Source organism: Dermacentor variabilis, chromosome 6 (genome assembly GCF_050947875.1).
Source record: "Dermacentor variabilis isolate Ectoservices chromosome 6, ASM5094787v1, whole genome shotgun sequence".
Classification (NCBI taxonomy): Eukaryota; Metazoa; Arthropoda; class Arachnida; order Ixodida; family Ixodidae; genus Dermacentor; species Dermacentor variabilis.
Genome location: NC_134573.1, coordinates 39,676,508 through 39,702,242, shown reverse-complemented (window position 1 = coordinate 39,702,242; position 25,735 = coordinate 39,676,508). Strand labels below are relative to the sequence as shown.

General features: G+C 47.4%; 1 protein-coding gene across 1 annotated transcript in view; it reads right to left on the bottom strand.

The window, feature by feature from the left end:
- LOC142584741 (fatty-acid amide hydrolase 2-A-like) overlaps nucleotides 1-25,735 on the bottom strand; it is a 108,093-nt gene that overhangs the window by 8,308 nt on the left and 74,050 nt on the right. The window contains exons 4-6 of the mRNA XM_075694969.1: nucleotides 20,903-21,022; nucleotides 1,580-1,731; nucleotides 894-989 (exon numbers count right to left, since the gene is read on the bottom strand). Coding sequence (XP_075551084.1) covers nucleotides 894-989; nucleotides 1,580-1,731; nucleotides 20,903-21,022 — 368 coding nt within the window. The remainder of the gene's footprint in view (nucleotides 1-893; nucleotides 990-1,579; nucleotides 1,732-20,902; nucleotides 21,023-25,735) is intronic.

Sequence of the window (25,735 nt, the reverse complement as noted above, 5' to 3'; positions counted from 1 at the left end):
GATAAGATTATTTCAAGCCCAGATGTATGGATAAGATATGCGTTCTATATGGTGAAGTATCGACGGTGGTTCATTTCGTGTACATTTCTGTATTCCTTGTGCTTAGTACAACTATTGGGAAATGCTAGCGAGAAACGAGTAAGAGGCTTCTACAAATTGCTAAAAGGTCTAGCTTCACCGAGGAGACGTAACTACACGCCTAGAAATATATGAATGTTCACACATTCAGCGAGCATTATTTACATAAATAGGTACAGACAACGTTAATGGATGCCACCGATAGACACGCCTTCTACTTCTGCACAATTTCTTGTGGGTTGTAACGGTTACACTAGCACAAAGAAAACAAAGGAGTCTAGCTTATTTGGTCAGATGCCTTTGGAAATGGGTACGAATATGTGCGCAGAAAGCGGAAGTGTACTGTGGGTAATCACATTTGGCAATCCAGCTGTGGAAAGCAAGGGCACAGCTATAGAAGCCAGAGAGGCGAGAGACTAGACTCTTATTCCCTGCTTTTGATAGGTACGCGTAGAGCCTAGCACACACAGTGCTCCACGCTAGCCTTGTAGTTACCATGGGTCCACTCACTGTTTGGAAAGACGGTGGGCAGTGCCAATGACACAGCCGCTACAGGGGGTGATTATGCCGATGGCTGACAGACAGGGCTTATATATATACATATTTGTGTCTCGATAACAAGTGATAAAAGATACGCAGAAAACTATATCAGCTTGATCAACTAGCAAAACTCGCTAATTTAGCGTAGTAATGAGCTTCCATACAGTGCAGAAACATGAAGGCCACTCAGGTTGATTTGATGCTCTTGTCTTGCGAGTTCACTTTGCAGTAAAGAGCATAGCCACCGTTGTAGCAAAATATGTGTGACTACTCACGTCTCTGACAGCCTTGCGAGCTTCGCATTTCACTTTACTCAGCAGGACACTACCCTCATCTTCCATGTAGAAAACTTTGAGATTGCGCAGTAGAACCTGAAAAAGAATTGCATTTATTAAAACAACGTAATAGTGTGGAACATGCAGTAAAATTATTCAAAGATCAACCTATTTCAATCAGGTAAGAACATTGCTACTGTCGGATTCAATTACTCAAAAGCATGTAAGTCTTTATCGCAATAAATTTTCGGTAGTAACAAATACGCATATAAGCAAGCCTGTTTGGAAAATTTCAGCATGCCTCTAGCAGCCGTGATGACTGTTCTGGCAGATTGGAGCTTGGTATTGGAGCTTGCGCTAATAAGAATGTGGGATTTTTAGTCGTGTTCGCTCTACTTACGAACCCAACTGGACTTTTTATTGGAGCGGAACACCTAGTTATTGCTGAAAATCCAGCGCGCCGTAAAGACCAAAATGAAGACGCGGAGATCTGCATTTTTTCCCCTTGTTTTTGTGCTCTTGCGCTCACGCTTTACTATGTCCCAATCCCAAACTTTTGACGTAAGGGGCATGTCGGTAGAGTTGAAGCGAAGGTAGTACCACTGCCGTTTTAAGAAAATCACTTCAATCTCGAAGGCTACTAGAACTAAGACCTTTTAGCACTCAAAACAAATTTAAATGGTTACCTGGCTGTCCAGGCGCAGCTCTGGAGCTTTCGGTCCAGCCATCACGCTCAGCATTAGTGGCATGTCTTCAGAGTAGCGACACATCGGCCCAGCGGTGTTGTATTTGCCCATCGTGCCAACGTCGGGAAGTAGTCCGTCAAGAGGAACAACACCTGTTAAATTAAAGAAAGGGCATTAACTAGTGTCATCAAAGTGAAGCACAAGGCAAAGCGTATGCAAGTGCGAAGATGCTAAAAGCAGGGAAAATAGTTTCTGGGGATGTCTTACGACATTTTGAATTTTTGAAAGTAGCAGCGTTTTCAGTTTAGTGTATGGTGCGACGAACGTGTGCATGCTAAATACGCAACCTGGTCGGACGACGAACTAAACTTCTGAAGTCTGGCTCGTGACCATGCATTCTACTGCAATCTGTGAGAGTTTGTCTTTAGTGATTCCAAGGCATACAAAGCCTAATATGTGCCACGGACTCAATGAACAAGTGGCCTCAGAAATTCGACCCATATAATCGCAGCCATGACAAGGGACACAACATGATCTTTCAATGGCTTCCAGAACATTGCAATATCAGCGGGAATGACCACGACGATGAAGCCGCCCGATCTGCACATGAAAGTGGTCAATGTGTCTTGATTCCGCTTTCACTACCAGACGCTGCGGCTGGGCTGTGATTGATGTCCTGTGAATGTACTTTGCCCCTGTGGGACTCGAACGTTTTCACCAAGTGTTTTTCGTTCGTTGACTGCATACATACGGACCCATCTACCGCCTGGATTATCACGACGTGAAGAGAACATGCTGTACCATCTGTGGCTAGGTTTTGCATTTACGAACTCATATGCTTTTATTATTGGAATGGACGGCAGTTGGACAATCGTCTACTATCAGAACGCAAAGCTTTAGGTCGGTGCATCCAAAGAACATCCACGCGTAAGGCCTTACTCGCGTTGTTAAGGTTCCTACGGTCTACAGGGCTTCGCGATAGACTTTAAGAACGCCGCCCCCTACCGCTCTATAGTGTACACGGTTTGTTCGGGCTCGTCCGTCTTTTTCTCTATCTCCCCCTTCTGCTCTCTTTCCCTTTTTGTCCCCATTAACCCTTCCCCGTGCAGGGTAGCCTACTGCAACTACCTCAGGTTAACCTTCCTGCCTTTCAAGGCATCATTTCTCTCTCTGTCTCTCTACCTGAGTGGTCTAAGTGCCATATTAGGCCTAGCTCTGGTTATGCGTCGTCATTGTCAACACCACGTTGTCGATTTTTTTTCGCGCATCGCTCCACCACCTGCACTTTCACTCCACTTCCGGGTGAACTTGACGGCCTGCAGAAACTCCTCATTGGCATACTAGAAGGCATATCTTTGAGCGATGAAGTGGCCCACTTGCGCGAGGAAATTGTGCGTCTGAGCCGTGAGAAAGCTGAAAGCTATATTCGCCATGTGCAGGTTGTCGCCTCCTTTTCGAAGACGTTCACTCGCTTTGCAACGCTAGCACGGCGTCCCATAAAGTCAACCTGGCTCCCCTATTGCTGGGAAGGTGGCACGGTCTGCAAGGAAACCTTCACGAAAAGATTGGAACAGGTTTGGACCAACTTTCTTACTTATGCCTGCTCCCACTTAAGGGTTTACCCCTCGAATTTCATTAAGGCGATTAGAGAGAGAAGTCCTGTGTCAATTGGTGGTTATAGTGAGTCGGGATTAGCTGTTGACTAAAGACCTGAGGGACGTAAGGCTTTTTAGGTGTCGAAGCTCTCGTCTGTCAGTGTTAACCTTGTGTCCTGCCGGTGCCTCAAAACAAAGCGCGATTCCTTTTTTCCATATGGTTGGTGAAGACATGCTTTTCAACGCCTGGATGACCCATTCGCGTGGCCGAAGTTCAACTTTTTCAAGGCGCTTCGTGGCGAGCTGCATGATGATATGCTTCATGTCACTGAGGTGACCAAAGTATGGCAGTGTGTATTCTGAACATTTATTATGAAAGCGCTGTAGATCTTCATACCAAGGCAACTGAACTATTTGCTAACATTGTTTCCTCTTGTTTCCCATTTTTTTGTCTTAGGTGAAACTTGGTTGCGCAGTAACATTGCGTTTTATGACCTGTTGCCGGCGAAATACGTTGTTTTTCACACTGAAAGTCTTATCTGGATCGAAACAAAAAGGTAGTGCCGTCTCAATTGCGCTTGACAGCAACCTTAAACATGTTAGACGCCTCGACATAGAAGCTGTACAGGAACAGTTTGTCTCAAAATAAGTTTGGTGTGTTGTCAAAAATTTAATAATTGGACCTTATTGTGTGCCACTGAACTTCACTTCCGTCGTAATATATCTACTGACAATGATGTGACCACGCATTTCAAGCAACAATTACTTATTCTTGGCAACTTTAACAGAAGTGGCACTCAGTGGAGCAATTAACATAGTTCCCCTGCAAGAATATTATAGCGATTAAATACGGCTGGTTGTTAAATTTGCTAGCTTTTGACTCCTTTCAGCAACGAAGGTTACCTCATAACTGTCGCAGTAACATTTTAGACTTGTGCCTGTGAAATGTTCACAACGTAGTAGTGTCGCACTCAGACATCTCCCTAATCGTCCTTACAAGTGTCATCCCCACTTATGTCTGCCTCCTTGTCGGCCTTACGCCAGAACGGCTCATTTGTGAAAGTGATTTCCCCACTTTGCTTTAAATATGGTGACTGTTGGCCTATTCTAAGTTTTCCTCTACACTCGCTCGGTTCTCGTGACTATTACATGCGACTTCGAAGAACTGGTCCATTGGCTCACCGAGATTCTAAATGCTTTGCATGACTACATACCCAGTACAACTATAATTCCAAGATATGTGAAGTTTCACATTGGTTTTCGGTGGAACTTAGAAATGCTCCCAAGCGTAAAGAACGTGCCCACAGGAAATGCAAACGTCCATAGCCTAAAAAATGGGTAGGAGAATTGCGTCCGGCAGTTCCTCTGTATTCGTCTACATAAGCAGGATCGCATGTCTCACATTGAGTCATAAGAGAACAGTGCCTCTAAGAGGCTGGCAGATACTTTTGGAGACCATTTCGCATGCGCCTAGCAAGCGAGGAGATCGTGTCCGCCTGCTCTAGTCCTGTGGTAGCGAAGTGCAATCAATCTCTGATTATTTCGGTTTCGGTGATCACTTCCACATATAAGCTCTCACCAGCCGCGTTCTTTTGCTGGAACGTCCAGCTCGGTACATTTGTACGAAAACCTCCCGTGCGAATGCCACAGGTAACTGAGGCCATCTTTGTCCTACGGCCCACATGGCCACCCAGGAGTCATTATTAATAGCTATGGGAGCTGATCTTTGTGACCTGGTACCTGCCCTTTTTAATGTCGATGTTCTATAATGGTCTGAATAATTTTACTTTTGAGAACGCCCGGAAAATGGCTCGCGTTTTACTTGTCCTTAAATCTGGCGCCAAAAGAGATGGTGCGAACTATCAGCAGATTCCTCTTTTCCCTGCGATTTGCAAGCTTTTTGAATTAGCTATTCGGCGTGTATTGTTGTTCAGTGTAAAAATATGCTCTCGTTCCCAATTAGCACGCATTTCTTTTTGGCCGCGCAATGACCAACAACCTTGTCTGCCTTATGATGTAGGTCTCCACACTCGTCACGCATGGGGGGAAAGTTCATGCTGTGTACTCCGACTTGACGTCGTAAATGATTTCATACCGCTGCAAAAGCTTGCGAAATACGGGGCTGAAGTTCCTATTGTAGCTCTACTACGCAGCTATCACCTCGATAGATCCGGCTTCCTGAGCGTCAGTGATCCATTATCTACTGTATTATAGTAGCCAGTGGTGTGTCCCAAGGTTCCATGTTAGGCCTGCTTCTCTCCCTAATTTTCATGAATGATATCTTCCCAGCAATTCAGACGTCTTCATTTCATCTGTACGCTATTGACACCTAAATATTTAAAAGTATGCACAGTATTAAGGAGTACCGCTATCGGGAGTCCGACCTCCCTTCATTGTCTGAATAGTTCTAAATAAGTAGGCCGACTCTAAGTTCATTTAAAACCAAAAATTTGTCATATCGCGTAAACCCCATAATGTCGTCTTATTCTGTGAAGTTTACACTATTCACCAGGGTATTCGAATTAAGCGATCTCGGTGTTCTTTTTTGATAGTACGCTCCGCTTCGCGTCCCACTCTAAGTGCATAGCACAACGGCTCTTGCGCATGCTCTGTTCCATCTGCGGACTTGGAAAAGAACTTCGTACACCACATCCATTTCTCAACTTGTTCTCATTCATATGAACTCCATTACTAGAATATGCATCAGTGTAGCGGAATACGACAAGCGATTCAAAGAGTATAATAATTGAGCGCGCATAGAAAAAGTTCATGTGCATATAGTTAACATCGTTTTCTTACCTCGCACACTAACGACTGTTAGAGATTGAATATTTATCCTACATTTCTGTCCCTTAGGTGTACACATTATCACTGAAGCCATATTTTTATACAAGTTCATTCATGAAATTATTACATGTTGTATTACAAGTTATTACAGGTTACCAGCTTTTGTTTCACTTCGGGTTCTGCAAAGGAATGCCAGGGAGCACAGACCCTTCTTCGATCCTGCCTCTTTTAGCAGGCATTCGCCTCTCCAAAAGCCGATACGACTAGTTTTCTCCATGTTGGTGCCTTTCAAAACATGACGCCATTTTTTTCTTCCAAGCTTCACTTTCCCACGACCCTTCTTTCTTTTTGTACTACTCCCGTCTTTTGACAGCGTCTCTGTCCTTTCATATATGCACTCAGTCTCTCAAATGTGCGTTACGGCTGTATTTTTGCCCATTATGTAGCTGTTGATCTGAATGTTTTATCCCAGAACTTTTTGTTGTAATTTATTGCTACTTCTTTTTCGTGTGTGTCTCTCTGCGCCTGTACTCAGACCTAAGTGTTGTTGCTGGGCATGTTAAATAAAATATTCATTATTATTATTATTATTATTATTATTATTATTATTATTATTATTATTCACTTAAAATGTAGGTATGATTGTATGATAGTAGAAAAAGAAAAGCGTGTATCAGATATATATGATCCGACTTTGTCGCGATGTACGCAACTTCCTTTCTGTACGACATAGCATTGGTAGTTGTGATTAAAACTACTGCATGGAGACACTTTAGCACTCTACTATCCTCTGTGTGTTAGTAGGCTAGGGTTAGTTGAAATTTATGACGTTATGGAACCTTTCATTCGCAGCTGTTTGGTTGCGAAGGCTATGATTTTCCCTTTGTTTTATCGCTGGTGATTTTACACTTTCCTATTTGAATATAATTCACGCAGATAATGTTGGTACATAATGCACATGATCGCTTGTTTCTTATGTTATCAAGTTATGATCACTGTAACCAAGTTCGAACAACTTGTGTAAAGCAGTCAAATTCTCTTTGTTTCCATCGTTCAAAGGACAGCGTTCAAGCACTTACCTGTGCGACATGACTGAAGCCGACCATTTAGGATGAACTTGAATGTTGAAATCTCGTTACGCTGTTTATTTAAATTCTGTATTTTTGTTTAAATCCATATGTGCGCTAGATGTCAGGAGGCGGTCGCAGTGTTAGAGAATTCTTGCTTTTCAGATTCGATGAGTCATTTTGAATGTCCTACCATGGGAGTTATCAACTGTTGGGCCAAAATATTTTTCTACAACTGACGGCAGAAGCGAAGTGACACAGCGCCACGTATGATATTTGAGAAATTTAATTTTCTCTGTACATTTGTACTATTGCTAAAAGGGCGCATGGCAGCTTGTAATTCTGTGAGCTACGGCGTGAAATAAGATGTGTTGTCAATGTGACATCGGTGTTGGCCATGACGTTGTCGACGCTTTTGAAGTTCTTTTCCACTTACTACTCTAATCTCTGCACATCCTATATTCTGGGTATGTGGTAGTTTGAGGCTTACCATTATCTTCAAGAGCTCAAACACAAAGAATTGCGCGAATACTCACCGCAATCTTGCCAAGAACAATTTCTATACAATGCATATAAAGCTAACCCTCTTGCACTACAGTATTCGTTCTGGCCTCCGAATATATACACAGAAAGCACTGTTCTCAGAGTCTGTGTGCAACATAATGTCTGGCACCAAATGCCCAGAACTCTATCTGTTCCTAAATGCATATCTTTAGTGACATGGGTTCTAATCTCAACAAAGGTGGTTGTGAAGGACATGTCTCTTTCTTCACGCTTTGGCAATGGGGAAGCTGGAGATGATGAGGGGGTCTCACATCGAAATAAATTGGCACTGTGTGTCATATGACAACAATGGTCGTTTTCAGCATAACAGAATGTGCGGACGAAGAAGACGTACCTAATATCAGCCGCTCAACTACTGTCACCGCGAAATTATATTCGCGATTGTCTGTTCGCACGGCTTATTGATTAGTCAAAATACCACTACATTACTTATAACAGGTGTTTTAAAGAAATATACCTTTATTGACTGGGTCTCTTATCAGCTAGAATGTACGATGTACTCCATAATCTGGCCTTAACAATACTTTATGTGCTGGTCATATGTTACTTACTAAAACTCAGCAAGTACCTTTTAAGGCGAAAGGAACTAGTTTGTTGCAATGGCTCATATCTAAAAACGCGGCGTCTATTTGAGTGGTACAAAAATATCACCACCAGCAATGGCTCGTATCGCCTTAAGGCATATATACCACAAGCGCTCAGCAAAGTGAAGCAAAGAACGCATACATTGACAGAAATCACCCATACAACACACAGAACTGCATACGTTTCGATGAAGAACAAGGTCAAAACAAGCATCGGAAGAATGAATAAACATCCCATACCACCCTCGGAAGTACGCTACGGCCGAGGATGCTCGCCAAACGAGAAACGAAGTGCAATGTCCAAAGGGGCGTTAACAAGGCGTTCGGCCACTGGTATACTTGGTGCGAGTCGGAATCCAGTATACGAGCGCGCAAAGCTGCAGCTCAGCGTCGAAAACAAGCCGAAGAAGCCGAACTGTGAAAGCAGCAACGCGACGATGCGAGACCAGCGTAATTTAACTAAATTAAGGGGTTTTACGTGCCACAACCACGTTCTGATTATGAGGCACGCCGTAGTAGAGGACTCCGGAAATTTCGACCACCTGGGGTTGTTTAAGGTGCACCTAAATCTAAGCACACGGGTGTTTTCACATTTCGCCCCCTTCGAAATGCGGCCGCCGTAGCCGGGATTTGATCCCGCGACCTCGTGCTCAGCAGCCCAACACCATAGCCACTGAGCAACCACGGCGGGTGAGACCACCGTAGATAGGCGGCCGAAGCTTAGACAACGTCTTGCCACACCTTTACTTGACACTGCAGCACGTTATGCCTTGCAAGAAGTCTGATCCCTCCGATCGCGTAAATTAGTGCATTACCAACTGTGAAGCAGGCTTTCGCCTTCACAAGTTACAGGAGTGTAACGTGCTGCCGAACTTTTTAATTAGATCATAAGGTTTTTGTTTCACTCTCACAAAACACAAGGCAACGCACTAGAAAGAAAAATAAATCTGTCTTGTCACTCACCCGTATTTAGCATAAGTTACGGATGAATGCAAGAAACAGCTCGAATTTTTCATATTTCCCACAACAGGATATTAAAAGGCTATTATTTTTCGTATTTGGGCCTCTTTACAGTCAAATCTCCATATATGGAATCACGCGGGACCACCGAAAACCGTTCGTTATTTTGAAACATCGTTGTAAAGAAAAATTTGCGGTTATAAGCCAGTGGACAAACCTAGGAATGAAAACGAAGTACCTTGGCAGTAGACGCATGTCCAGACTAGCATACTCTCAAATAAAAATGTTTCACTTACTTCAAAACTGCTTTATTTGAAGAAAGCAGTAATTTTCTTCTGGCGCGTACGTGCAGCACGCACGATCGATTAGGAATGCGTCTACATCTTCCACTTTGCGCAACAGATCATCGGGTACGTAATTGCACCGAGCCACGAAAGTGCGGACTTTCTTCATGTGCACTAGAACATCAATGTTCGACACGATCTTATCTTTTGTTCTTGGATTCTAGCGCGAAGTGAACACGGACACAGAAAGAAGCAGACAGGACGAGCGCTAACACTCAACTAAATGTTTATTAGAACGAAGAACACACACACACACACACACACACATTATATATATATATATATATATATATATATATATATATATATATATATATATATATATAAACAACGGCGTCTGGTCTGCTTCTCTCCTTTACAATGGTGTAGTCGAAAACGAACCTGCTTTAAAGCATTCCAACATGAAGTGTGTCCTTAGGATTCTTCGGTGTGCCGGGTTCCTCCTGGCCAGGAACGCCGTGCACGCCTCATCGATTATGAAGCGCGCCATCCTACCACCATCGCAAGTAGCCACCTGACCGTCTCGGGACGGCGTCCAAGCCTTCACGGCAGCTGTAGGGCAAGACTGCACCGGTAACTTCGTCCAAGCCTTCGCCAAGGTAAAACTAGAGCTCCAGATTATGGCGAGCGCCTTCGCATCCGTCAGCTGTTGCACCGTACTTTGGCGTCATACGGAAACAATGCTTCGTCCCCTCTGTCTTGGCCCAGTCCTGCCTGGAGACATCATACACGCTTAGCTTGGCGAGGACATCCTCTAAGACGCTGCTTCGACCTGCAGGCCTCCAAAGCATGCCGTCAATGCTTCCTTGATGGTAGAACAGGCTGCCATGACTAGTACGACCACACTGTTCTTGGACACCGCCTCTGATTCCTCAGGCAGCTCGAAAGGCAACCTGGAAGAGATGAAGCACTGCGACTTCCAGCCGCCGGCTTTGATGGAAATACTGGCTTCTCGCTGCTTTGAAGAAAAAAGCATCCTTTGGGTTCAAGCTACCATGCATTGGGCGATCGTCATGTTTGGCCAGAAGAAAAGCGATGGCTGTTTGCAGCAAAACGACTTTACGGTACCCCCAAGGCATGAGAACTATGAAGGCATCAAACAGTGGTTCTGGCCTGAATGGAGTGCCACTCTAATAGCTGCTTTCAGCCAGATTTCTTGTGCTTACACAGCACATTTCTGCGAACGGCGCTCCGGAAAGCTACCGCTTCGATACTGCGGCTGGTGTGCCCAGCAACGTCACGACAGCGAAGTCCACAGTCTTCCCCACCATAGACGCCAGCTCACCGGTTGTTGCCGTCGGCTTCACCACGCACGGTGGGAAGCGCATGGCCACCACCCCTCCCGAGTCGACCGACCACGTGGTGGTGCATTACAAACCGACACCATCAGCTCTGCCACAAACTTTAAAAACGCAGCTGTCACCGCTCATACTTTCACTCGGGAGATTAGGGCTGACTACGCCAGCTGAGCTGATGCGTGGAAACCCCGTCGACGCTCGGAAGCCGCACCATCTCGCTGCTGTAGCTGCACCCGGGAAGGTTTTGGCAGACTGCCTCGCCACCTGCACCACTGTGGCATGACAATTTACCATCAATTCCAGAGACAACGACTACTTTTCGTCATCAGCAGTCATTGACGCGGCCTCCGTACTCTTCAATTATTAAGCATAGTCAGGCACCGGCTCCCTTCATACTAGACGTTCTGCCACTCTAGACTCACGAAGGGTCCACGGACCACAGAAACAAGATACTTCCTGACCCTCTGGTGCCACATCTCCGGTTCTCAGGGCAGCCATTGACCGAAGCCATGGCCCTTCGTGCCATGCTCCCCAACATCTTGCTGAAAGACGTAGAAGCGACCAACATAGCTAAGATCATCATCGTAGATCTTCCCTAGCGGCCCAAATCTACCTATGAGACGCGCAAGAGAAAAGTTTCGGCGCAGATTCAGCTCTACCCTGTTTGGAACCAGCCACCTCCCGTTGGCAACGACAGCGCTCTTGCAGTCGCCCACAATACGCTGGCAAGGAATTGCCCTTCGTTCCATCGTCGTACATGCATGACTCGGAGGCATGCGATATTTTACCGAATTCGGGCGATTTCAGAGTATTAGCTAAGCTGCGAAGAAGCACGCGAAGGCTCACCAGAACGGCTGCTCATCTTGCAGGCTCTCCTGTCGTACGTGTGCAACTGCGACGGGATAATCGTTGGCGACACCTGTGACCGTAGGTGCCGACAACGGGGGGAGGGTGCTCTGGGGCCCGAGCCCCGTCCGGAGTAGTTCGGGGGAGGGGGGGGGGGGTTGCTGAGCGCATTTCCCGGACGATGCCGAAGCATACCTCCCCCTGCCACACACTCACCTACAGCGTCATTACTAGAGCTTTGCCACCCACATCGTTTGTGTTTTCCTTTGACTTTCCTCGACCTTCTCACTTGAAATTTTACTGCGACTAATAGCTTATTTTTTAATTCATACATTCGCTTTATTTCTGCAAATTCTGACAATAGGAGGACACGCGCATTAGAAGCACTAGCGGCGGCGGCCTCATCCGTATTTGCTCACTTCAACATTGTTTTAAATTTCCACTGCAAACAGCAACTTTTATTAGGGATGCAAACATCGTCACTTGCGTGCAAAGGTTATAAATATATACATGGTGTCCCATTTGAGTATCATGCACCATGATTTAAAAACAGAGCAATGTGTTACTCGAAGAAAACATCGTGCATATTGCTTACAGTGGAGTAGCCTCCAGTAATTTTTTTCGTTACTGAGATTTAATTAGGTAATTGTAATTAGTTATCTAATTCGAGACGTACTATCCTAATCATCAGAGTGTCAATGAGGCATTTGAAGGCGCAACCAAGGGACATCTCACTGCGTTATTTTCAGCAACCTACTAATTGCGTCGCTGAAAATTTGTGGGCGCTAGTTGGAATCGGTTGGCACGGTACAGAGGTCATTGGAGATCGCAGGGCCATCAAAGCCGTCCTGCAGTGTTCATAAAAGAGGCTGATGACTATCATGATGATGACTAATTGCGTACTAATTTTTTTACTACTGATAAATAAACCCTGCGAAATATGGCGAATATTACGTGGCTGCTACTTTGTCTCGCATGCTCTGGGAGTGCGGGTCGTTTGACCCGAAGTTCACCAAGGGAGAGCGGGTCGCACTCCTGCGAAGTCCCGTTTTGAGGGCCAAATCCTGGCCGTCCAGTGCGCCCACGATAGGGCAGGCAGGCTAGATTTGTTGGTCCCGTCGTGGGATTCGCCGGGTGCGCGTTTCATCGCATTTTGCTGGACTCAATGAAAGTTTATTAACTCACACGCACATCACACCACATGACTGCGCTCCCACTCGCATCATATAGCAGCGCCCTCGAACAGCGTCCTTCTGAGTTAGTGGGAACGAAATAAAGGAAATAAAAAAATTAAATTATGGGGTTTTACGTGCCAAAACCACGTTTTGATTATGAGGCACGCCGTAGTGGAGGACTCCGGAAATTTCGACCACCTGGGGTTCTTTAACGTGCACCTAAATCTAAGTACACGGGTGTTTTCGCATTTCGCCCCCATCGAAATGCGGCTGCCGTGGGATGCGATCCCGCGACCTCGTGCTCAGTATCCCAACACCATAGCCACTGAGCAACCACGGCGGGTACAGAAAATAAAGAAAAACATCGTGATCGAGCTGGTGCCTTATCTGCGCCCCGGCGAAAGTAACACGTCACGTTTGGTGTTAGTTGGAAACAAGCTGTGATAGCTGTTGTCTTAGCGTAGATAAAGTGGACGTATGCTCTTTTTTGCCACAAAGCCTGTCACCACGAAAGCAAATTGTCTGTGCAAAGGTGGGCTTTGTTCCATCTCAGTCGCTATGTGTTTCTCTAATGAGCAGAAGCTAAACACGATCCTTCCTTGGGGTCTGCAAATGACCATAAGAGGACGGCCGCCTATATTTATTTATATATATATATATATATATATATATATATATATATATATATATATATATATATATATATATATATATACCTACACGTATGCACATAGTCGTGGAAGTGTTGCGGTAGACCAAACGCATCGACTGTCATCAGAAATTATGAAAACCTGAGACAAACCAGCAGCTTCGTCTCAGTCCTAGCCTACGCACGGATGTTCTAGCTTTCATGGGCCCAAACCCTCATGCTAGCGTGCGAGACATGGCCGCCCAGATACCAATTTAGAAGTCATCAATTTGAAGGATTCTAAATGACGGCCTTTCACCCGTACCACATTATCCAGCACCAATGTTTAGATTATAGGGACCTGTAGGACCGTCTATATTTCTCGGACTGGGTCCTCACAAAAGCCGATGAGCCACCGGACTTTTTGAGCAACATCATGTGCACAGGTGAAGCCAATTTTCACAGCAGTGCCTAGGTAAATTTGCATAATGCGCGCTATTGGAGGGACTCCAATCTACAATGTGTAAATCGCAATAAGCACCCGCGCCAGTGGTCGCTCGATGTGTGGTTCGGAGTTAACGCCGGTGCTACATTCGACCCAACCTTCGATCACACACTAAGTGGAAAGCATTACGTGAACGAAATCTTTGAAGGAGTTGTGGATGAGTTTCTGAGCGAAGTCCCGCTGTCACGTCCTCCACTTATGTAGTACCAGCGTGATGAGGTGCGAGCACACAGCAACAGTCGAGCGCAAAACTGGCTGGATGCGGCTTTTCATGCGCGATAGATTCGAAGGCACGGGCCTGTAAATTGGCCGGCTAGGGCAACTGACCTCTCTCCGCTCGATTTCTTTCTTTGGGGTTATGTGAAAGATCATGCTTACATGATCGAGACGGACGTCAGAGGACTTCAAGGCGAGGGGAACGGATGTCTACCATAGAATTGCAGCGTCGGTCATCAAGCCACAGAAGATGTGATAAAGCGCACTCAGTACTGCGAACTGCAGGACACCTATTCGTACACGTCCTCTAGGCAGCAGCTGGTGTTCAACGGAGCTTACGAATTCATAGATAACAAAGGCACACTGAATTCTGATGTATTGTTTGTTTTTTGTGCAGACGTCCCGATTTGCCAAATAGGCTTTTTTAGTAGTGGTTAATTACTTTCTTGAACGCATCGAATTTGCCTTTTCTCTACATATTGGTCTCTTCCCACTCTATTCATTCCGCTTTTATTTTTTGACACAAACTTGTTTTTGGAGCAGGTACACACTTTCACGAAAAATAAAACGGTCACATTAATTTGCCTTTGGTGCAAAGCAAGTTTCTGGCGCGAAATATAACTTCACGCGCACTCTTTCGATGCGGTGCGAGCAATGCCGGGATTTTGAAACATTCGATGCCTATTACAATGCTTTTCGCATTTCGGGCGACTGGCGATGTGGCTGCGGCGCCGTGTATTCCTCCTCTTCACTACGATCGCCCACCCCCCCCCCCCAAAGGAAAACGTGCCATCCTGGCGACTCATGGTGAACATAGAATCATGGGGTCGTAATACGGCTTCAGGCGTTGTACGTGGACGGTTTCACGACCACGACAGCGTTGGTCCGTAGGTGGCGTGACAGGCTCGACAATATAGCTCACTGGTGATGTCTGCGCTACAACACGGTAGAGACCGTGATATTTGGCGACAAGCTTGGATGAGAGTCCAGCAGGAACGGCGGGAACCCAAAGCCACGCAAGGGATTCAGGAAAAAAGTGACAATGTGGGTGATCATCGTCAAGTCTAGATTTTTGTTTCCATTAGGCGACGGCGGTAAAGGAACGGGTGAGCTGATGGCATTCCTCTGCGCGGTGGGCAGCTTCAGAGAAGGGTATACATTCGGATGAGTCGGGTCTGTACGGAAGAATGGTGTCGAGGGTAGTCGAAGCTTCGCGGCCATACAAGAGGAAGAATGGGGAGAAATTTGTGGTCGCCTGTGGCGCAGTGTTGTAGGCGAACATGCTGAATGGCAAAATGTGGTCCCAATCAGTGTGATCAGAGGCGACGTATTTGGAGAGCATGTCGCCAAGGGTGCGGTCAAATCTTTCCGTCAGGCCATTAGTTTGAGGATGGTAGGCGGTGGTGGTGCAATGAACGATGCGGCATTCAGCAAGGAGTGCGTTTACGACTTCGGAGACGAATATACGGCCTCTATCACTTAAATGTTCGCGAGGTGCACCGTGACGGAGAATAAAGTTTTGCAGGAGGAAGGATGCTATATCGCGAGCGGTGGCAGCAGGCAGAGCGGCTGTTTCTGCGTATCGCGTCAAACAGTCGATGGCGACGACTATCCAGTGGTTCCCGGAAACCGTGCTCGGAAGGGGTCCATACAGGTCAATGCCAATGCGATCGAAGGGCCTGGCAGGACACGGGATTGGCTAGAATGGACAAGAGAGATGCTGAGCAGGAACCTTGCGGCGTTAGAACTGAGGGCACGGCCGAATGTACTTGCACACAAAGGTGTACATTCCATGCCAATAAAACCTGGAGCGAAGCCGGGTGTACGTCTTGAAGACACCCGCATGTGCGCACTGTGGGTCAGTGTGGAAGGAAGAACATATTTCGCCACGAAGATGTCGAGGTATGACCAGAAACCACTTGCGGACGTCAGGGAAGTAATTCCGGCGATAGAGAAGTCCCTCCCGAATTTCGAAGTGAGATGCTTGACGGCGCAAAGCACGAGAAGGTGAAGGAACAATCGACGGGTTTGAAAAGCAGCGGATAAGAGTGCTAATCCTGGCATCCTCGCAGTGCTCCGAAGCCATGTCGCAGCCTGCTGGAAACGAAAGTGCTTGGTCAACGGCAGAGAGGCAGGCATCGCTTTCGGTTGACACGGGCTAATAGGAAAGCTCGTCGGCATCCGTGTGGCGGCGGCCAGACCTGTAGATAACGCGCACGTTGATATCTTGCAACCGCAAGGCCCAGCGAGCTAATCGATCTGAGGGGTCCTTCAACGTGGAAAGCCAACAAAATGCATGGTGGTCTGTAATCACGTCGAAGAGGCGGCCATAGAGGTAGGGTCGAAATTTGCCAAGTGCCAAGATTATGGCGAAACATTCCTTCTGCATAACGGAATAATTGTTCCCGGCTTTGGTGAGGGTGTGGCTTGCGTATGCAATGATGTACTCGTCAAATCCAGATTGGCGCTGCGCGAGCACAGCGCCGAGTTTAACACCGCCGGCGTCGGTGTGTACTTCAGTCGGAGCTGTCGGGTCGAAGTGACGTAGTATAGGCGGCGAGGTCAGTAGACGACACACCTCTTGGAAGGCATCGTCACAAGCGGACGACCAGGCGTAGTCATTCAAGTCGATCCGTAGAAGCTGATTCAAGGGGCGGTGATGGACACAAAATTCCGAATGAAGCGGCGAAAGTAAGAACACAGGCCAAGGAAGCTGCGAAGTTTTCTTACGGAGGAAGGTTTGGGAAAATAAGCAACTGCACGGAGCTTGGTGGCGTCAGGAAGGATACCGTGTTTAGATACTACATGGTCAAGGATGGTAAGCCGACTTGCGCCAAAGTGGAATTTCTTCAGGCTGAGCTGATGGCTGGCGGCAGTTAGACACTGCAACACTTCCTCCAGCCTACAGAGATGGGTGGGAGAATCGGGCGAAAAAATAGCCACATCATCTAACTAGCACAGGCACGTTTTCCACTTGAGACCACGCAAAAGATTGTCCCTCATACGCTCAAATGTTGCGGGGGCATTGCAAAGCCCGAAAGGCATGACACGAAATTCATATAGGCCATCTGGTGTTACAAAGGCCGCTTTATGCTGGTCTTCGGGTGCCATGCGGACTTGCCAATAGCCGCTGCGTAATTCGATAGAAGAGAAGAACTTCGCGCCTTGGAGACAGTCAAGGGTGTCGTCAATTCTCGGAAGAGGGTGAACATCTTTACGAGCTATTTTATTAGGACGACGGTAATCGACACAGAATCGTATTGATCCCTCCTCCTTCTTAACCAGAACAACGGGAGGTACCCAGGGGCTGTCCGAAGACTGAATGAAGCCGCGCTTGAGCATGTCAGCTACTTGGTCGTCGATAACACGGCGCTCTGTCGCGGATACGCGATATGGTCTTCGTCCCAGTGGCGCACTGGTACCCGTGTCTATGCGATGACAAACAGTTGACGTGCGGCCCAAGGGAACATGCTGGCAGTCGAAAGACGAACGTAACTTGTCGAGAAGGCGTAGAAGCTGGGCGCGTTGAGAAACAGTAAACGTGTCGGCGATGGAGCTATGTAAAACATCGGGCGAAGTCGGCTGCTGCGCGGGGTTACAGGTCACTCCGGCGACCTCATGAGTGGCGATGGAACCAGTTGGCATGTCAATGACGGCAGCAGAGTCGACACACTGGGCACGGCCAACGCACTTCCCACGAAGCAAAGTGAGAGGACAGGATAAATGGTTGGCAACGAGCAATCTGCTGACGCTGGCATGAATGTCCAAAAAGCGAAAGGCAACGGGGAACATTTGCGATGAGCGAAAATTGCAGATGGCGTAAAAAGTGCGCCGACATGAGCAACAATGTTGCATGAAACTGTGGCAAGAGCAGATGAGTGCGGTGGAATTGTAACGTCTTCGGCAACAAATATTTATCTTCAGGTTCACGAGCGTCAATGAGTGGGGCATTACACAGCCTTTGAAATTCCACTTCAGCACGAGAACAGTCGATGATGGCCTTATCAACGGAAAGGAAGTCCCAGCCGAAAATAAGGTCATGGGAACAAGAACAGAGACCAAAAAATTCGACGATGTAGAGGAGGCCGTTGATCACAACGCGAGCAGTACACGCAGCTGCAGGCGTGATGCGGTCTGCGCTGGCAGTACGAAGTGACGCGTTGGACAGTGGCGTCGTGACTTTTCTGAGCGAACGGCAAAGTTTGACACTACTAACTGAAACTGCGGCACGAGTGCGAGTGCAGCGACACCGTCCACATATACGTCAATAACATTAGTCGGAGAAGGGAGAGGCAGTTCCTGCTTCTGGAACTGCGACGATTAGTTTTCCCGTCCCAGCGAAGGAAGACGGCGCATCGGCGAAACCGAGTAGCGTCGAGGCGATGGCGAACGGCGGTCAATAAGAGGGCGGTGTTCCGAGTAGGAAGACATCTGGCCGGAGTTCAGAGACGCGGAGGATGACGGGTATGGGGAAATGTATGGTGCGGCGTCGAAGCCACGGTGGTAGGACGTTGCTCGGCGACGACAAAATTGTGCAACGTGGCCAGGCACACCCCAAGCAAAACATATTGGCCGGCTGTTAGGAGTGCGCCAATGTCCCCTGCTGTACCGCGGCTGAACAAAGCGAGGAGCTGGACGCAGTGGCACGACCGATGGGGATGGCGCAAAGGTCGGAGGTGGTGGCCGCGCGAGAGCCTCGGCATAGCTGAGAGGTGCAGTCACCTCGGGAAAAGCAACGGGATTCGGCACCGGCGGAGTCTTGCGAGCAGAAGGGAGAGCTGCGCACACTTGCTCGTGGATGACCTGGCGAAGGTTGGCCGGCAAAGGTGAAGGTGGTGGCCTGGCTGTGGACAGCAGCGAAAGCTGACGAGCGACCTCAGCACGGACGAACTCTTTTATCTGGCCAAGCAGGGAATCATGTCCGGAGCCGCGGTCATGCTCGCGAGGGTTTCGTCGGACGCAGGGGGGTGCCGCGTGAGAAGGCGCTTCTGCAGAGCTTGTCGAAACTCTGGCAAAGCTCAATGACCTGAGAGACAGTGCCTGGGTTTTTAGAGAGTAGCATATGAAAGGCATCGTCGGAAATGCCCTTCATGATGTGACGTACCTTGTTCGCCTCCGCCATCGTCGGGTTGACACGCCGGCAGAGGTCGACGATGTCCTCTATGTAGCTGGTGAACGTTTTACCAGTTTGCTGGGATCGGCTTCGTAGGCGTTGTTTAGCGCGATGTTTGCGCATGCCAGGGCAGCCGAAAACTTTTGCGATGCCAGTTTTTTGAAGCTAGCCCACGTGCGGAGATCGGCTTCGTAGTTTTTGAACCACAGCTTGGTGACGTCCGATAAATAGAAGATCGCGTTGCCGAGCTTTAAGGGATCGTCCCATTTGTTGGTGTTGCTGGCGCGTTCATACGATTCCAGCCAATCTTCAACGCCTTTCTGGTCGGTGCCCCGGAAGAGATAAGGATTCCGATGACGCTAGGCACCGGAACATACAATGGCTGGAGTAACCGGTGGGGATGTCGGGCTGGGGTCGTCAGACATGACGGATGGCAGAGTTCGGGTCTCAACCAGAGCAGCTCAGGCAATCTCGAGCTCGCGCCTCCCGGGCGACTGGCGAGGTAGCTGCGGCGCTAAGCATTCCTCTTCACTACAATATATATATATATATATATATATATATATATGACGGGTGTGTGGGGGGAATTCGGAAAGCTGGTCGGGCTCCCAGCCCCCCCCCCCCCCCTCCCCTCGAAAAAATGAAAACTCTCCGCCTGTGCCTGTGACCAGCGCCCAACAGCCAGTGTCGCCCGCCAGAGGAGTTGCGCGCTGGATGGCTCACCAATGTCGACTTCAATCCCTGGACAAGTTGCCTGCATGCTAAGTTGTGTGGTTGCAAGCAGTGCTGAAAACTTGCAGCCATGGCTGAATGTGAAGACGAAGTGTACTTAGCCTAGGGCGCTCGCACAGCCAGCACGAGAAGAGACGAAGTGAAAATAAAGCAAGCGATACCATATAAACGAACAAGTTGGTTTGTGACATGAAAGTTGAGGGAGCGCATCATTAAGGCAAGAAAATGCAGGTTATGTAGACGATTATTCTTGGAGACATGATATGGACTCAAAGACGAAAAATTTTCTCATTGAGTACTTTTATGAACCAACTGCCGCAGCCCTTCTACCACTCTCAGTGGTCCAACTCAATCTTCATAAACTTTACTATTGCTTACTCCCTTATTCGTCTCGTTACGGGTGAGAATTAGAATTAGGGATTAGGAAAATATTTATTGATGTTCAAGAAACATTGCAGGATCCTTGTTGATGGAGTTGCAGTTGTTTGCCACCACCTTTGTATGTTTATGCTTAATAGCGATTAGTAGAGCACTGGAAAACACGAGGGCAAAATAAAGCACATTCAGTTAACGCGTGTTTTTTTTCTCGGACGCAAGAACGTTAGACTCATGGTCCTCGTGTTTCCCTGCGTCGAGATATCTTTAGTCAAGACGCAGCAGCAAGCCCATATCGCCACTCTTCTTTAATAGAGCACCGTGATATGAAACTTTCTTTCGCTTTGGTTTACAGGATTAAATGTACAATGTTCTTTCTTGAAAAGTTTAGAGATAATTACGGAGTTGAAAGATCAGCACCGAACTTTTCAAATACGGTTTATGTGGATGACAACAAATGTTTTCTGTTTTGCTTCGCGCAGTAGAAATACCACGTGCAAAGACACAGTTATTACACAAAGTACAAACACCCACCTGCCGTTGGCTTGTGCCCGAAGATTCCGCAGTAAGCACAGGGGAGCCGTATACTTCCAGCGATGTCTGTGCCGATTCCTATGATGGATCCCGCAGCGGCTATAAGGCTGCCTTCGCCACCTGTCCGGGAATAAGTGCATGCGCAGAACTCGTTCAAAAAAAAAGATTAAACGATAACACAGAGGTAAATGCGCAGTGCACATTAACGGCGATGATCAGCATGAAGCATTTAAGACCTTTCATACAGTGGTCATATCTGAGCTGTGCGCTCGGTACACAAGGACATCAGCAATGAAAGGTCATTGTCAAACCTCAGAAAATGATTTACCCAAGAAGTTGAACTTGCGTTAATCTCCTGGACACTTTAAACAAGACGGCTTCGCGTGCATACGAAACGTTGCTTGACTGCTTTATCCAAGCCATGCAGCGAGGCTTATAACGCCACACGGCTGGTGTTAATTCCCAAGCGCACAGAACAACATTGTAGTAATCAAAAGTAAGAAAACCGTTGCATTTATCCAAGACTGGGAGTTCGAAGCGAAATTCTGCAGAACGAGACCTGTGACATTAGTATAGATTGTCTGGCACTGGTGCGTAAATGACAAACAGCTACTTGGACTTCATAATTAACCAGCCTATGCGAGATGAGTCAGAAATCGCATGCCTCATTTCATAAAGCCAGAAAATAAGGAAGTTCACAATATAGTCGCATAAAACGTTGTATAAGTAATAAAAACATCGCGCAAAAGAAGAATATGATCCACAGCGCCCATGTACGTTGGGGAACGTCTTGTGCTCTGACACCACCTGGAATACTTTCGTTACCTTTAGTTTCGTCCTCAATTTTTCGATCATCGTTTCCATACCTCAACCTGTTCAATATTAGGTTATCCAATAGTGTCACCTATGCTCTCTACAGGCGAAACATCTCAGTAGTCAAAATATTTAGCTGTGATGGGGGTAAATTAAACAAACGGCTTTTAAATATAATTGAAATGCTTAAGCAGCATAACGTCAAGAACATATTTGTAAACCCAACAAATTTCTCAATCCATGTGGGCAGCGCTTAGGAGTTACACGATCCTCTCTGAAGAGACTACGCGCCCAATTTGCATGCGCTGCTGTTGCTGCTGCACGCTAAAGTACAGGCTGCACCTAACGCCAGCGTATAATGCATGCATGACTGCGCTCCATGCCATGACTCTCCCATGAAGCCCTGTTAGGATCCAGCCTTCAAAGCGGCTATGCAAATTACTGAAGTGTAATCAATACCTTGCTGTCGCCTTGCGCATGGTCTGCCTCAGGGGCGGGGCAGTGTTTCGTGCCGGCTGAACACGGAGTTACGAACAAAAAAATAGAATGTGCTGCAATTTAAGGAATCTTTGCAGTTAACAGTCATAGGTTCTTCCCATTCAATCGGTATTGTAATGCCTATTTTCGAGTGGGGAGTTGTGTAGATTTTGGATGAAAACGACTGGATTCGAAATGAAACTGAAAGGACCGTTTATTTTACCTCATTCGAACACCATGCTCGCCGTGCCACTCTCCTTACATAGGCGTATTTACCCGCCCCTACCGTCAGAAGTTAGAGAGGGGGACAAGGTAGGCCCCTTTTTGCTTTTCATAATTTACTGGTCTGTAATTTGTGTTGCGTTTTCAGCTATGTTGCCGCTAGATTCAGCAACTTTCTTGTCTGTTTAGCGACAAACTTTTCTGTTTAGGGACCGGAAACTAAGACAGTTGCTTTAAAATGGCCTTCTAGAACAGCTCATTATTCAAAAGCTACGTTTGAGCGACCCAAACTGGCTGTATGATGCATAGGTTCCATGACCATGATGAGGCGACGGTTGCCATTGGCAGTGCTCACATTATAAGTGTGCTTTGCAGCAAAAGGTATGATCAATCACAGACTTCACATTGTTATCACAAAATTGATGTCTTTTTTTTAAGTGCTGCACAGAAATGATTTGAGTGGGTTGAAACACTGCCTGGTGGTGGTGGTGGTGATGTTGAAGCAGGCGGGGTTAGCCTGGCATACATAGCCGGCAATTGTTCCGCCTGATCCTCCTTCGAGTTGAGATTAAGGGTGTGTCACCAGGTGTCGATGAGCCCCGTGTCTCGCAGGAAGGCTATCAGCAGTCGTTGCTCTCTCCTCCTGAATGCCGCGGGCCCTCCGGGGAAAACAACGTCTTCAAAGGTCCTGTGCGTGAGACCGCTTTTTTGTAGGTTGTCGACCATCGCTTTTCTTTCTGTGTCAAACTGCGGGCATAGCCAAATGAAATGTTCGATGTCGCCAATGTCACCACAGAAAACACAGAGTGGGGAAGCGCGAAGCCCAGTCTTGAATAACCAAGCTGGGGTGTACGCGGAGCCGGTCCTGATGCGGTATAAAAGCGTCGCTTGTTCGCGTGTAAATCCATGAGTCACACAGGATTTGTGTGGATTCTTGTGCACCTCTCTAAAGTGAAGGCGGATTGCACCCTTATGGTTTCGAAAAGCTTTTGGAGCTTTCACTTTTGGGACACATGTCAGCGCTAGGCGTGCAAGGGCGTCAGCTTCCGCACTTCCATCAATTCCTACATGTGATGGAATCCACTGAAACCTTATGTTAAATCCTTTGCTCGTTGGGTCGTCGATCACAGAGACTGCCTTGTAAATTTCGCTAGAGGTAGGCCTCGATGTAATCTCTGTAATGCTGGCTTGAAATCCGTCAGCACCACGACATCTCGTGCAGAAAAGGCCCGTAGTTTCCGCAAAGCCGCGGTGATTGCGGCGCTTTCTACTGTTGTAGAGGAAACTACGCGATCCAGTCGGCCAGACCATGACCCCTCAAGGGATGGTATGCAGAATGCCGCTGCACAGCTATCTGTTTGTGCGCACACCGAACCGTCTGTGTACACTTGTAGATGGCTGTGAAACACAGTGCTCAAGTGGTTCAGCACAATAAACTTGGCTTCGGCAGTTGAAATGGCGCGTTTCGTCGGTAGGTGGGGTACATTGAGGCTGCAGGTAACGTCCGGAAAAGACCATGACGGGTCAAGGAGACTTCGTTGAGGCCATTCCAATCCTAAAAATCGGAAGGTGTTAAGCGCCGCATGGAAATGTGAGCGAGTTCTTGCTCTTAGTCGCCGGAGAAGCGCTGGGCCTGCGCGTGACTCGCCCAGCCTTAATGGCTGCGTCAGCAAGGCCTGAGATGCCAAGAGGCGGAGTGGAAGAGACTCTGCCTCATTAGTGACTTTCTTGTTTGAAGCCGTCGTTGGAACTCCCATCGCCAAGCGAAGTCCCTTTCTGTGCACTGCCTCCAAGCACTCGAATTGGCTCGATGACGGGGATATCAGAGGGAGCTGATAGAGAATGCGGCTTGTTATTAGTGCAGCGTTCAGTTTAAGCATGGATATAGGATTGTTTCCCCAACGTACACCTGCCAATCGACGAAGTGCGTTGATTCTTTGCACTGATGCAGCCACAACACTTTCGACCGCACCACGCCATAGTAGCTTGTTGTCGAAGGTGACGCCCAGGAATCGAACATGAGTTGCACGAAGAATTGAATGCCCTCTGATATTCAGCGTCAGACGTGTTGACTTGCGTCTCACTCCCGGGAAAAGCATGAAGGCTGATTTTTCTGCTGATAAAGATAGGCCAAGCGTCGATAAGTGGCGATCGATAGTGGAGATTGCGGCCTGGGCTATCCGGGCCAAACGTTTGTGTTGGTACCCCGAGATCCAAATGCAGATGTCATCTGCGTAGATGGAAATTTTAACTGCCGTCCGACCTACTTTCAAGGCATCAGGAAGGCTGGTCATGGCAACGTTAAAAAGCAAGGGGGATAGGACACTTCCTTGTGGGACGCCGAAGGAAATTCGTCGCTTGTCACTCATTATACTTCCGAGCTTAACTTGGACACATCGATCACTGAGAAATTCATGGACGAATCGAAGAGCATTTCCCGAGACGCCCATGGCTTGGAGTCCGTTGATGATGCCTGTATGAAGCACACAGACGTATGCCTTGGCAACGTCCATAAAGACGGCGAGTGTGGAAAAGTCGACTACGCGATGGTGCTCGATATGGCTTAGTAGATCCAAGACACTGTCCTGGGCGCTCAACCGGGGACGAAATCCGGTCATACATAATGGCAGTCTATTTCCTTGCTCAAGAAACCATGTTAACCTCGTACATATTAGTCATTCCATCAACTTTGAGACGCATGATGTTAGCGATACTGGCCGATATGAGGTGAGGTTTGCAGTCTCCTTTCCGGGCTTGCGCACTGGCACCACCCATGCTGTCTTCCACGCTTCTGGGATCTCTCCTGTGCTCCAGACGGGATTAAATATGTCCAGAAGTGCTCGTTTTCGTTCATATGGCAGATTTGTCATCTTCTGATTGCTGATCGAATCGGGACCCACAGCACAGCGTCTTCTTAATTTGCTAAGCGCCAAATCCAACTCACGAAAGTTGAACGGCGTACCCATGGTATGGAATGCTTCAGATAACAGAGGGTTCGATACACCTGCTGATCTGCCAGATGTGTATACGTCTGCAAAATCTTCTGCAAGGGTTTGCAAATCTTTTCCTTGCTTTAAAGCAAGGGCTTGAATGGCCTGTGTAGGCGAATCTTTCCGGTTAGGCTATTCATTACTCCCCATATCCTTGTCATGGGAGTAAACGCCGATAAACTCTCACAGAAAGCAGCCCATTGAACTCGTCTTAACCTTTTTGTGTGAAGACGGATGACAGCGTTTATCCTGTTGTATTCAGTTTTCGCAGATGGATTTCCCGTTTTTCTCATTAGTTTTCGCTCCACTCTCCTACGCGCTGCGCAGAGGT